Here is a 13,767-nt window from a genome sequence, read left to right on the forward strand (position 1 = left end):
AGTTAAATTAACAAGTTGATAGCACTATACATTACCTTGAGTACAAAGGACTGCCATGACAGTTCACATAATTAATCAAGCAGAATTAGGGCATTGTTGCTTTAATTAATTAATGCATTGCCAATATTGCAATCTAGAGCCATGGTTCTCAATCTTTTTGAAGTCAGAGAACACTAAACTTTAACATTTTTTTTCCGCGGAACACTTACAATATGTCAGCTTTAAAGCAGGGGTGCAAACCTTTTTGAAATCAAGAATGCACTCCGTCTACTATAAGAAGTCATTAGCATTTGCTGGTTATTTTTATTTTATTTATTTATTTATTTAACTAAACAACACTATGGCCATTGGCCTTTTCCAAGTGTCAAAAGAAATACTAATATAAAAAATAAACAACACAAAAAAAAAACAGCAAAAAGAAAAAATACAAAAAACTAGACACAGTTCAATTTTTTAACAACTTGTTTAAATTGCCCGTAAGTTCTTAAATCTTTATATTCTTCTTTTAAAGCATTCCAGTTATATTATATATGAATTGGTAAATCGGTGCATCTCAGCCAAAACAGTGCATAACTTTTGGTAGAATTAAATTATTTTTCTAACAAATAAATGTAGTTAGAGGGTCTAAAGTATTTATTTAACTTATCACTTAAATAAGATTCTTTCCTGCCAACCTTTATTAGTTTAAAGCTTTCTAAAAGAACTTGTTTTTTATATAAAACTTTTAATTTGTCAATATTGGTCTGGTTATAATAAGAAGTGACAGAAGAATTATAAGGTAAGTTGTATAATGTTCTAATAAAGTTATTTTGTATCACTTGCAACCTGTTCAATACAAAAGAAGAAGCTGTACCCCAAACGGAAATACCATATTAAAGTTTGGGTTCCATAAAAGCATGATGTAAACGGAAAACAGTCTCAGAATTTATATAACTCGTTATTCTTTTCAATATTCCAATAAATCTAGATAAAGACAGTGTTAAATTATTTATATGATTGTTCTATCGTAATTTATCATCAATTTCAATAACCAAATATTTTACAATATTAACTCTGAATATGTTTTATTATTAATTTTTAATTGTAATCACCTAGATTGGCTTTTTTGTTTTTATTTGACAAACAAATAATATTTTGTTTTATTCATAATTATACTAAAATTATAATTTTCAATATATTTACTTAATTTAGCCAACAAAGAATTTATATTATTTTCAATTAATTGAAGATTCCAATCTGCATGGGTTATAACAATATCATCTGCATACAATATAATACTATTTTCAGGAATAGTTTCTATAATATCATTTATATAAATACAGTGGAACCCCCAGTTAACGAACTTAATCCGTTCTGCGACTCCGTTCGTTAACTGAATTGTTCGTTAACCGAAGCAATTTTTCCCATAGAAATTAATGCAAATGCAATTAATCCGTTCTAGTCTCCAAAATTTTTGTGATTTTATTTGTAATATAAAGTAGATTTTCTTTGATGAAAATATAGGAAAACATAGTATCATCATTACAGCAACAAACATGTAAACTTTGTTTAATAAAATAGCACTGTACAGNGTCTGAATGTAGACCATGCTAGTTTGATCCTCCTGTCAATTTCTGGAAGTAGTGAGCCAGATATCGATATTACTTGTCCCAGGTATATATATTCAACTACTGTTTCTAGTGTGATGATGTTTATTGTTATGTCTTGATTGTCTACCAGATCATTGCACATGACTTTTGTTTTCACCAAGTTCATTGCTAACTTTGTTTAAATCACTGACTACTACTGCAGGATCTTTAGCTATCAGGATGATTTCATATCGTCAGCAAATCTTAGATGGTTGAAGTGTTCTCCATCTATAGATATACCTTTTATTCTTCCAGTCTATTTTACGGAATACATTTCCTAGGATTGCTGTGAAGAGCTTGGGTGATATTGAGTCTCCTTGTCAAATGCCTTTAATTGTGGGAAATTCTGGAGTGTCATCATAAATTTTCACTTTAGCTTTTGCTTCTCTGTATATGTTGGCTAGAGTTTCTATATATGGTTTGTCAATGCCTCTGTTAATGCTCTGGGATATGTGTAGTTGAAAGCCTTTTCGAAGTCAATGAAGGCCATTGCCAGTGGTATTCGATATTCATTGGTCCAGCTCAATAATTCTCTGTGTTTGTATATGATCTATTGTACCGAAACCACTTCTAAAGCTAGCCTGTTCCCGTGGTTGTGCAACATCTAATGTGTTTTTTAATCTGTTGTTGATAATCTTCATAAGTATTTTGTAAATAATTAGAGTAAGCTTATGGGGTATATAATTTTTAATGTCCTCTTTGCTGCCTTTCTTATGGATGAGTATTATATTCGTGCTGTTCCAATGACCTGGTATACATCTTGACCTTAGGCATTCTGTGTATAAATTTGCCAAGATTTTCCATATCTTTCTGCCAGCATATTTCAACATTTCAGCTATTATTCCATCATTACCAGTTGCCTTACCATTTTTCATAGTTTTGAATGCTGATTCTATTTCTTCCATTAGAACTTCTGGGATGTTTTCTCCATTGTTAAGTGCTTCTTCTCCAAGCATCTCTAGGGCTCTGTATAATTATACAGAGCCCTAGAGATGCTTGGAGAAGAACACTGTAAAATTTGGTTACTTCTTGAATTATTTCATTTCTGTTTGTGGTCCTGGTGTTTTTGTTTATCAGTGCAATTATTTGTTTCTTCCCCAAGATTAGCACTCCTATTATTTTCAATTGCATTCTCAATCAGTTGTTCATTGTATTTCCTAATATCTTCTGTAATCTGTTTCCTTATTATTGTCTAACATAATTCTTTGTATTCTATTCTGTGTGTAGTACTTGCTTTCATTTCCTATCTGCATTTTAACAGATCTTTAGTTTTGTCAGACAGTTTCTTGTGTTCATTTTTTTTTGTTGCAGTCCTCCTACCATCTTAGCACAGTCAAGAATGATTTTCATTAGCTGAGGGCTATCAACTTGGTCATATAATCTTTTGTCTAGTACCCTTTGGTACTGATCCGAGTTTTCCATTAGGTTATGGATGTTGATTCCCAACATTCTTGGTTTTTTGACTAATTTAAGTCTTTCTAGTTTTAAATTTAAGACAATTCTTGATCTGACTAGTCGATGGTCCCTGCCTGTTTGGAATTCATTAAGAACGCTGACATCTTTAACTGTGTGGACCTTGTTGGTAAGAATGTAGTCAATTTCATTCTTGGACATGGGAAGCACCAAATGCAGTGACTATTTCCTGTTAGGTTCTTTTTGAAGAATGTATTTGATATATACATGTTCTGGCTGGTAACTTGCAATTTGCCTTTCTCCTCTTTCATTCCTTTCACAAAATCCATAGCTCCCCACTACTTGTTCCTGATTGTTTCTTTTTCCCATTTTGGCATTAAAGTCCCCAATTCAATATTTGAAATGGCTTCTATTATTGTTCAATGTCTCAGCTACATCGTTATAGAATTCCTCTCTCTCTTCATCTGTATGTGAAATTGTTGGAACGTATACTTGTACAATCTGTATGTTGTATTTTTAAGCTGTAAAGTTACTTGATCTGTGGTATACTTAAGTTGGCTACTTGATCTGAGGTACTCATTACGTTGACTATTCTGTTTTTCCATTTCTTGTTAATTAGAAATCCTATGCCGCGTGTTCTGCCTGTCAGTGTCCCTTGGTAGTAAAGGGAATTGCCTGTTGTTAGATCTAGTAGCTCTTCACCTTTCCGCCTAATTTCACTGATTCCAATGATGTCCCACTTTGTTTTCTCTCTCTTTTTCCAGTTCTACAAGCTTAGCTTGATTTTATAGCGTACAGCAGTTGTATGTTGCTATGTAGAGCATTGTAGTTTTGTGTGGGTAGTTATGGTTTAGACTCCACAGATTCTTAGCACCCTCTGCCCTCCTGACTGGTTCCTGAGGTTACCCCTCCCAGGATCATTCGGGCCTATGGAGAGTGAGGGCCAGGCTGTGTTTTTTCTTGTATCATACCATGCAGGGGGTTGGTGAGGCATATCTCACCATGTTGCCTTAATATGGGTTGGCAAGGGGCAAGTGATGATATTCATTGGTTTTGCCATTTACCGATGAACCTTTGGCTAACTGCAGGGTTTGCAACTGTCTATCATATCCTCGACAAATATTATAACTAGACTCCATAGATGTTGATTTCTATCAGTGTTGGGTTTGTTTAAATGTCTTTTATCAAAATTCTGTCATTAATGATCATTTTGAAGAAAGAGGTATTTTGGACATGGCTTGTTACTTTCTCTGTTCTTTTATATATAACAGAGGGAAAGTATGGTGATCAGTCAAAAAATGATTGCCAAGATTTTTACATTTTTGGACTCAGGACACCTTGAAATGTCAAGAAATGCAAAAAAAATTTGAAGGGTTTTCTGTATGTATAGATGTTAGTGTGTGTAGGGGAGACATGATTTTTTTCAGCCTCTTTGAAGCTTAATAATTACTGTGCATTTTCTCAAAAGTTTCCGAAATTTTGCACGGAGGTTTGTTTATTAGGGAAATTGATGCAATTAAATTTTGATTGTTGAAGATCAGTGGGGTGGGGAGATATGACACACGACTCCTCCTATCTCCAGAAGAGTCCGACTTAATTACAATTTTACTTGTTACTAGTATTTACAATTTTTTATAAAACCCATCACTACCCTCAAAATTAAGCTATCTAAAATTTTATAATATTTTATTTAAAAACTTTTTATAGTTTTAATTATCATAATGGATGGCACTACATGCAGCTTTAAATGTTGCTGGGAAAGTTAAACAACTCATTACTAATTTTTTCAATTTTTTGTTGTGAGACGTGTAAATACACATTCTCCAAGGTATAACTTTATATTGGAAAGCACATTCTAAAATAGTCTGAAAAAACTTTACTATCTATTATTCATGGTAAACATCAGTACTTACTAATAGGCCTATTAACTAGTTTCTCCATAAAAATAATACTAGACTATTGCCAGAATTGCAGTGATTGCCAATATTGTGCAGCCAGTATTACAGTTAGAGCCAATATCTTACCATATCCCCAAATTCAGCAGACTTATACACAAATCATGAGGAGCTAACTGAAGAAAGATCTAAAAGTCAAGTATTTCATATCTGACAAGGATGTAGGAAGTACCAAAATGGTAACACATTTTCTCAAAAAAGGATTTCAAAAAGCTTACAGTACATTGATAGATATAGAAAAGATAGATGATAACAGTAAGAAAAAACTACTGTTACTCAGTAAATTAAATGATCAGTCCTTGTAGATAAAGCATGCTAACAAACAATATGACATTATTATTGATATAAATAGCAAGAAATGAAAACATCTACAAAGTAATTTTTCAAGAAGAAATTCCAACTTGTATTTAAATATCAAATAAAAAGTAATGGCTTACATTACTAAATCCATTCATCCTATATAATACAATTATTAATGAAATTTTTCTTTTTTATCAATAAAAAGGATGATAAAAGGAAGTAACTTACTGCTTAGTCAAATTCAAAAGTTACAAAAGTTCCTTAATACCATAACTATTGTATTTAATTGATTTTATCATCATCATAATTGTCTAATTTAATGCTAACTTTTTGAAGACAATTATATTTAAGTCTAAAATTTTGAGAGAAAACGAATAATTAAATTATTCTGAACACCTGATGATTTGATATAGTTGATTTTTGTAATTCTGATTATGCAATATTAAAAGTACAATTTGTGATAAAATTAAAAGATGTTCTGACATCAAACAAGTTTACTAAATGCAAAATATGAAAATCATTTTCTAATTATTAAACAATAAAATCCATAAAAATTATACATATTACATCATTTATAATATTTCTCCTGTATTTCGTCGTCATAAAAAACAAAAAAGATAGTATAAAGAGTGTCTCCAAGCCATATTATAATTTACTATTTCTGTTAATAACCTATTTTGTATTATGAGTCAAGTAAACCATTTTCTAGTTTTGAGAAGAAAACATTTTACATAATTCATTAATCCATAAGATAACATTCTTCTCTTGAAAAAAGCTCCATAATTTATCACATGCATCTAAATGTGGCACTAATTCCTTACAATTTGCAGAGAACTTATGTTGTGTTTATTTTTTGATATCATCATCCATGCCAAATATTGGATGCTCAACAGAAAATCAATTTTAATACCAAACAATTTTGAAAAATAGATTGTCTTCTCTGTTGGAAATTTAAAAAATCTCAATTGAAAAAACTTAATAATCAATCACTTTATATTTTTCTTCATAAATGCAAATTTTGAATTAAAATCCTACAAGTCAATGGAATTTAATTCCAATAGTAGTTTTAAATAAATCAAATTTTGAGTTACTGATAAAACAAGATATCAAATCTAATTATTTTATTTCATATAAAATAAATATTCTTTAAAATGAGCATTGTTCCTTGAAATACCAATTTTGATTATAATCAGCATTTACTTAATGAAACTATCAAATAATAATTTAAAACAATATTTAAAAGTTTATTTGATTTTTCCAAAAAAAAAATTCTTTTTAATTATTGTAGTTGAGAAAAAAAAATTGTAAAATTATAATATCAACCTAGTATCTCTCTTTACTAGCATTTTCTTCCTATCTATGCATTTTCTACTATATAACTTAATACTGTAATTTTTCAATACAAACACGGAATCTTTCTTTCAAAGAGTTCATTTTTTTCACCATAGATGCACAATATGTCAAGGCTGAAGATACTTTGAGCGGCAAGTAGCAATGTTTAGGATTAAATTTCAGTCATCAATGTTAGAGAAGTACAATGCATTGACACTGTTGATTTTCTCTGGATTTTAATTAATTATATTCAAATACAAAGTTTGTTCACTAAATTTAGTATTTCATCATTAATCATTCTTGACAAAAAAATTTACATCAACGTTTTAAAAGATAGGAAAGTATAAAAACTTCAGTATACATCAGGATACAATTCTATTCTAATTGAGTGGTCTTCAATATCTCAGGACAGAAAATCTCAAAAAATAACATTGTATACTATAGAAAATGAGTTGACCAATTTATCATCATTATTAATAGAAGCAATATGTAATAGGAGTGAAATTCTTTCATCTTGGAAACAAAATAAATAAATATCTAATCTATTACTAAAACCTATACATTTACAAAGTGGCACCAATTACAAATATTGGTAATTTTTATAACTAACTTAATATTTCAAACATGTTAACACTGGCAATGAAAATTAAGGACAATGCCTATGTTAGCAATGTAAGGATAACTGAACTTAAGAGCAAAAGTGGTATAAGTCAGTTTTTCCAAAAACCTATGTTCTTTATAAAGAAATAGTATTATTTACATTACTTACCCACAGGTTAAAGCAATTAACAATAAATCTGCAATAATTCTTAAATCGGTACTTAACTTTAGATCTAAATTTTTCAATATAGATGAAAAGTGACTTACATTAATTTCACTTTCAACAACTCAATTATAAATCTTGCAATTTCTGTAAATTTAAAAGCAAGCAAAACTGGCTGTTTACATTATGTACTTATACTTTTTATCTGATTTACATATTATTTATGTATATAATATCTACATCATAATGGTTTAGAAATGAAAGCTGAAACATGTGCATCTAGTTTACATATTTTTGTTTTTATATCACTGGAACTTTTAGTTAAAAAACACACCTTCAATAGTGTATTTTAACAATTTATAACTATAAACTATTATATGTTAGGGATTTTGTGTTCATTTAAAACTACAATTGTTACATTAGTAAGATAAGACTAAAAAATAAAATTTTTAGTCTTTTCTTATTAATGTATTATTACAGTTTATTTTAAATACTAAATTTCTTCTAAACATACAACATTTTTTTTCTATTTTTCATTTGATAATCAATAAATAAAAATATATGCTAAAATAATTTATAATATTTAATTTTTAAAGTCAACATGATATAGAGCTGGTAAGAAACTATTTTTCCTATGTAACTATCATTAAATGTAAGTTTTTTGTAAATATATATTAACAATACTAGTAAACAATTACTCCACTTTAATTATAAGAATATTTTACAATATACAGAAGCTGAGATTATATTAAATTTTGAACTGTTTTTGAACTTTAATAAAATTTGCACTCCCATGTATTTTAAATTGTACAGGGTGTTCAAAATGTTACTGTGCAATGAGAAATTTGTAATAACATTAAAGTTATACATATGACATTGCATACAAGACCTGTAAATCATATGTCCCATGTTTCCATTTTTCAATAGATGGCATTATTGCTTACTCACAGATGTTCTGATTTTTGGACTTTTTTCAACTGCACACACTCCTATGGAACCAGCTAGGTCCAGACCTCACTCCTCTGGGGAAAATTCCAGAATTTGCTATAGGAGAAACTGCAATATCATACGTAAAACTTCACTTTTATTAAGATGTTATTTAAACCTTTTTCACTGCACAATAACATTCTGGACACACTGTAATTTCATAAGAGAACCTTCTCTCTTAAATACTATTTTTAAATGAGTGTGCCAGTGTAACAATGGTCTAAGCCACTTAAAAAAGAAAACAGCTTGTTAATGTGTTACATTTATGGTTTATTTTGGAATTTAAAAAAAATATTTTAGTGGAAGTGGTGTATTATGTGATGCTTTAACTTAAATACAATGTTACATAGTCTAGTGTTAAGTAGACTTAGAGATATTATGGTTTTTATGAAGATACTGCAACAGTATTTCTTGGTTAGACCACAGTTGCATTGAAAATTTGTTTGCACGTAAGAAAATGAATAAAGTTACTTGAATAAATGTTGGACTTTTATTAATTAAATAATGTTTCATTATAATTTAAACTTGTACAACATTGTTATGTTTATGTTGGCTTAATTATTACACACACAGTATTATACATAGTCAAAAATGTCATCATCATCTACCTTACTCTCTGTCTGACTTTCCTCAGTACTATTTTGAGAAAAAAACTGGATGGTGAATGAGTGGTGCATATTTCAAAAAATTATTAATACCTGTAACTTTATCTGAATTTAGTCTCATATTATAAACCAAGATTAATAACACATTGATAAACATACACATGATCTAAATTCTCTTTTATCCTTTTAGTCAAGTATATGTAAATCTTATTAATCTGAATAAGAATATTTAACACAATATTTCCATGGATGTTCAACAGATAGCTTCAATACTGTAATGCAACCAAAAATAACAAGATTCTTATCCTCAGTGAATTTACAATTAGATATTTTGCAGAAAAAAAAGGCTGCACACAAAAAATGGCTTTTTCCATATTTTTGAGACTCAAAAGTTCACTATTATAACTAAAGTCAGTCATCTTTGTTACATGTATCTTAGTACTGGTTATTCATTGGCTCTTGGGACTGGACCAATGTTGCACTCTAGCAAAAGGGAAATTCATTTCAGAGACATTATTTGCTCAAAAATAAAATATAAAAAGGTAAATTAAAATGTAACCCATTTTGTAGGAATATAGTTCAAATCAAAAAGCAACAGAATGGCATTAATACCTATATTTGCAAGTTGAAGACCACTGTTATACTGACTCCCTCAAGTGCACATTATCCAGTTATGATTATTATTTTAAAAGCTAATTTGCTTTTCATATATATTTTATCTTAATTTTATGTTTGTATACATAATAATACTCATATTTGGATCTTTTTTTAATGGCAGAAATCTAGAAATGTAATGAACAAATTTGTAAAACTTGTGAAAATTAATTTCATTTTGAAAATAAATTTATATCCTTTCATTATCAAATCTTTATATGTCTCATTAATCTTCATTTTATAGACAAAATAGATTACAGTAATCTATACTGATAAACATCTCTGTGATAAAATTGTGTCAATATTAATTTTTAATGTGAAAACTTATTATAAAAGAAAAAAAAACATTTTTGAATAAATACTCTGAATGATTTTTTAAATCTATAATAATATACTGTATTTAACAGTAAATTACATTTGTCCTGGTATTGATGAAAAATCAAACTTCTTAATATGTCAATATATAGGATGACAAAACAAAGTTTACTTGCAAAGATTATTAAGGATAATATATATTAACTGAGCATTAATTTATTGACACAATTTACAATAAAAGAAACATCTTTCTTTGACTTCATCTTAATAAGAAAAAAAATCAAACCCCCAAATTAAAAATCTTATTTAAAATGTTTATCAAACTTTTGTTTATGTTCAGCATACAACAAACTTACATAATGCAAAATTTCTTTGCTAGTGACTTATTTCATCACAATGCTTTCTTTTTTTGCTATTCAAAAATATTTATATGCCATAAAGTTTATCCCATTCAAAAATCAGACAGATAAATTAGCTGATTATAGAATTAATGTATTTGAAAATGATTAGACATTTCTATTTATAATACAGATGAAAGCTCACTAAAATCCATACTACTAATGATACTATTTGCAAGAAGTCAAGTTAGTTTTACCCAGAAAAAACATATATATATATATATATATAAATTATTGAGATGAAAAAGCTGTTCTAATTTTTCAGGATTTTGATCCTGTCCTCTTGATTTTTTCAAAAGCATTAAATTGTAACTGTATACTGAAGTAAGCAATACACCTTTAACAGTGAGTAAGGGTGGAGAAATGCTAATGTTTTTTGAACTCATTAATGGACCATCTCAAATAAAGAAATAAACCAGATCATTAACATTTCATCAATCTTACCCAGTGCTTTTTTTGTCATAGAATGCAATGGAATGGTGTTCCATCATCTTTTTTCGATATATTTTAAAAGTTTTAAAAGAATTTTTGAAAATTTGATGTTTGGTCAGCGTTGAATTGCTCTGTTGAACATAGAAGATTGGTAACAAAATTATTAAGACAGTCCTGCTCCTGCTTGTGTGCCGAATCTTGTGTACGATGCATGTAATATATTTTTAGTAATGAAATGAGTATTCCATCACCTTTCTTTTCCCAAAAAAGTGCTGATCTTACCCATTGTTAAAGATGAATTGCTTGCTTCATTAAATTAATTACAGTAACTAGTTCAATTTTATGTGACTATACCCTGGACAGACCTGTTTAACACTACAAAATTTATTATTATTTACTCTTAAATGTAAATAAAATTTTAAGATAATTTAATTGCATATCAAATCATTTAGTTATTTTTTTAAATATGTTTTAGAGGAGGAGTTCTTGCCGGTATTCATCTTACACCATTATTTAAAGGACGGGTTCCAAAGAATATCATTGAAGAATTTCAATATTCTCCGATTGAAGACGTTATAAGGAAAAATATGAAGAATTTAAGATTTCTTGTAATTAATATTTGTAATTAAATATAAATTTTTAAATATTTCATTACTTTTAAAATTATTTTATATAGTAAAAATTTATTATAAGCTATAGTCTTCCAAAATGTTAATATAAAGAACAAACTAAGATGATTATACTCTATTTGGAGTGAAAGACAAGCAAAATATCAATAACAGACTTGCCAAAGAAGTCTAGAATAAGGGTAGAACAATATTACGCAATTATTTATGGTGATGGCGTCACAATGCCAAGCTGCAATTTTTTATCTTATTTTTATTTTAAAAAAAAACCTATGTTCAGATTGAATCAAAATATAAATTATTTAAATTTTTTAAATGTGAGATCACATGAATATTGTATGTCTTATTGTAGAATGATATATTATTAATTGCAGTTTATCCTAAGAATCAGTTCTATACCAAATTTATTGCTCTATATAGTAGGGTAAAAACTTTTAATGGAAATCAATGGTCTGACTTCCAGTCCAGACCTAATGAGAGGTTGTATAGTAAATTGGGTAAGCTTTCTCTATCCTGGTCTTGATTTTCATCTATCTAACTTCATTTTTGTGATTAATGAAGGACAGATGGATGGACAGATGACAGCAGGAATGTAGTCGGTCGCTCACAAATATATCCCAAAATCAATGGGATGGCAAAGGTTCCATGAGTACGATGAGAGACTGAGAAGGTCAGTGGCGGCAGCAGAGCACTACGGTGGATGGTCGCCACCTTGATGAACGAATGGACAAACTCTCTCTCTCTCTCTCTCTCTCTCTCTCTCNTTTTTTTATTGTATGTATTTATAGAAAATATTTAATGTACACATTTAAATTATGATTTAAAAATCTATTAATCCTCAACTAATTTGATTCAGATACAATTGAATCAAATTCATATATGATATGAAATATGAAGCTTTATATGATTTATATAAGCTTTAATTCATATATTATATGAAAGATTTTAAAGAAACTGTTGTGGTTTTATTAATTCTGCTTTACTAAACAGTTAAAAATAATTAACAAGTTAAATAAATAAAACCTACTTACTCGAGCCTCTAGCCATTAATAGTCAAAACAAAACGCATGGAACACCTCAAATGGCTAGAAGCGATAGAAATATATAAAGTGCACACTACATCTATGTGCATTAACTCCCGAGAAGAAATGGCCCTTTCGTTAGTTTGGCAAGTCTTATTACATAATGATTACTAAGATTTAAGTTGGTGTATGAGGATGCATGAGGACATGTAACGATCGTAGTAAAAATAGTGCATCATACACGTATGAGAAGAGTAAATTCGATTCTGAATGATGGGGACACGACATCGCATATCGAATCTTCGTTCGAATTTTATTTTATAAAATTGCGTGACGGTGTTTTAGAATAAGGAATCCAGCCATTTTACCTGAAGAAGGACACAGAAGGTGTTTGGAAAATGTTTGTTTTTTACAAAGTTGTTTATTTTTTGTATTTCCACACACCGGTTAGAGGCTCGAATAAGTAGGTTTTATTTATTTATTATACACACCCTGGTGTGCATGAAGAAGTTAAATTAACAAGTTGATAGCACTATACATTACCTTGAGTACAAAGGACTGCCATGACAGTTCACATAATTAATCAAGCAGAATTAGGGCATTGTTGCTTTAATTAATTAATGCATTGCCAATATTGCAATCTAGAGCCATGGTTCTCAATCTTTTTGAAGTCAGAGAACACTAAACTTTAACATTTTTTTTCCGCGGAACACTTACAATATGTCAGCTTTAAAGCAGGGGTGCAAACCTTTTTGAAATCAAGAATGCACTCCGTCTACTATAAGAAGTCATTAGCATTTGCTGGTTATTTTTATTTTATTTATTTATTTATTTAACTAAACAACACTATGGCCATTGGCCTTTTCCAAGTGTCAAAAGAAATACTAATATAAAAAATAAACAACACAAAAAAAAAACAGCAAAAAGAAAAAATACAAAAAACTAGACACAGTTCAATTTTTTAACAACTTGTTTAAATTGCCCGTAAGTTCTTAAATCTTTATATTCTTCTTTTAAAGCATTCCAGTTATATTATATATGAATTGGTAAATCGGTGCATCTCAGCCAAAACAGTGCATAACTTTTGGTAGAATTAAATTATTTTTCTAACAAATAAATGTAGTTAGAGGGTCTAAAGTATTTATTTAACTTATCACTTAAATAAGATTCTTTCCTGCCAACCTTTATTAGTTTAAAGCTTTCTAAAAGAACTTGTTTTTTATATAAAACTTTTAATTTGTCAATATTGGTCTGGTTATAATAAGAAGTGACAGAAGAATTATAAGGTAAGTTGTATAATGTTCTAATAAAGTTATTTTGTATCACTTGCAACCTGT

At 28.9% G+C, this 13,767-nt stretch overlaps 1 protein-coding gene across 1 annotated transcript in view; it reads left to right on the forward strand.

The window, feature by feature from the left end:
• The window catches only part of LOC111623708, a 62,307-nt gene that overhangs the window by 34,316 nt on the left and 14,224 nt on the right, over positions 1–13,767 (forward strand). The window contains exon 16 of the mRNA XM_023366396.1: positions 11,258–11,405. Coding sequence (XP_023222164.1) covers positions 11,258–11,405 — 148 coding nt within the window. The remainder of the gene's footprint in view (positions 1–11,257; positions 11,406–13,767) is intronic.

The sequence above is a fragment of the Centruroides sculpturatus genome, unplaced genomic scaffold (assembly GCF_000671375.1).
Source record: "Centruroides sculpturatus isolate CEXI.00-Female unplaced genomic scaffold, Cexi_2.0 scaffold49, whole genome shotgun sequence".
Lineage (NCBI taxonomy): Eukaryota > Metazoa > Arthropoda > Arachnida > Scorpiones > Buthidae > Centruroides > Centruroides sculpturatus.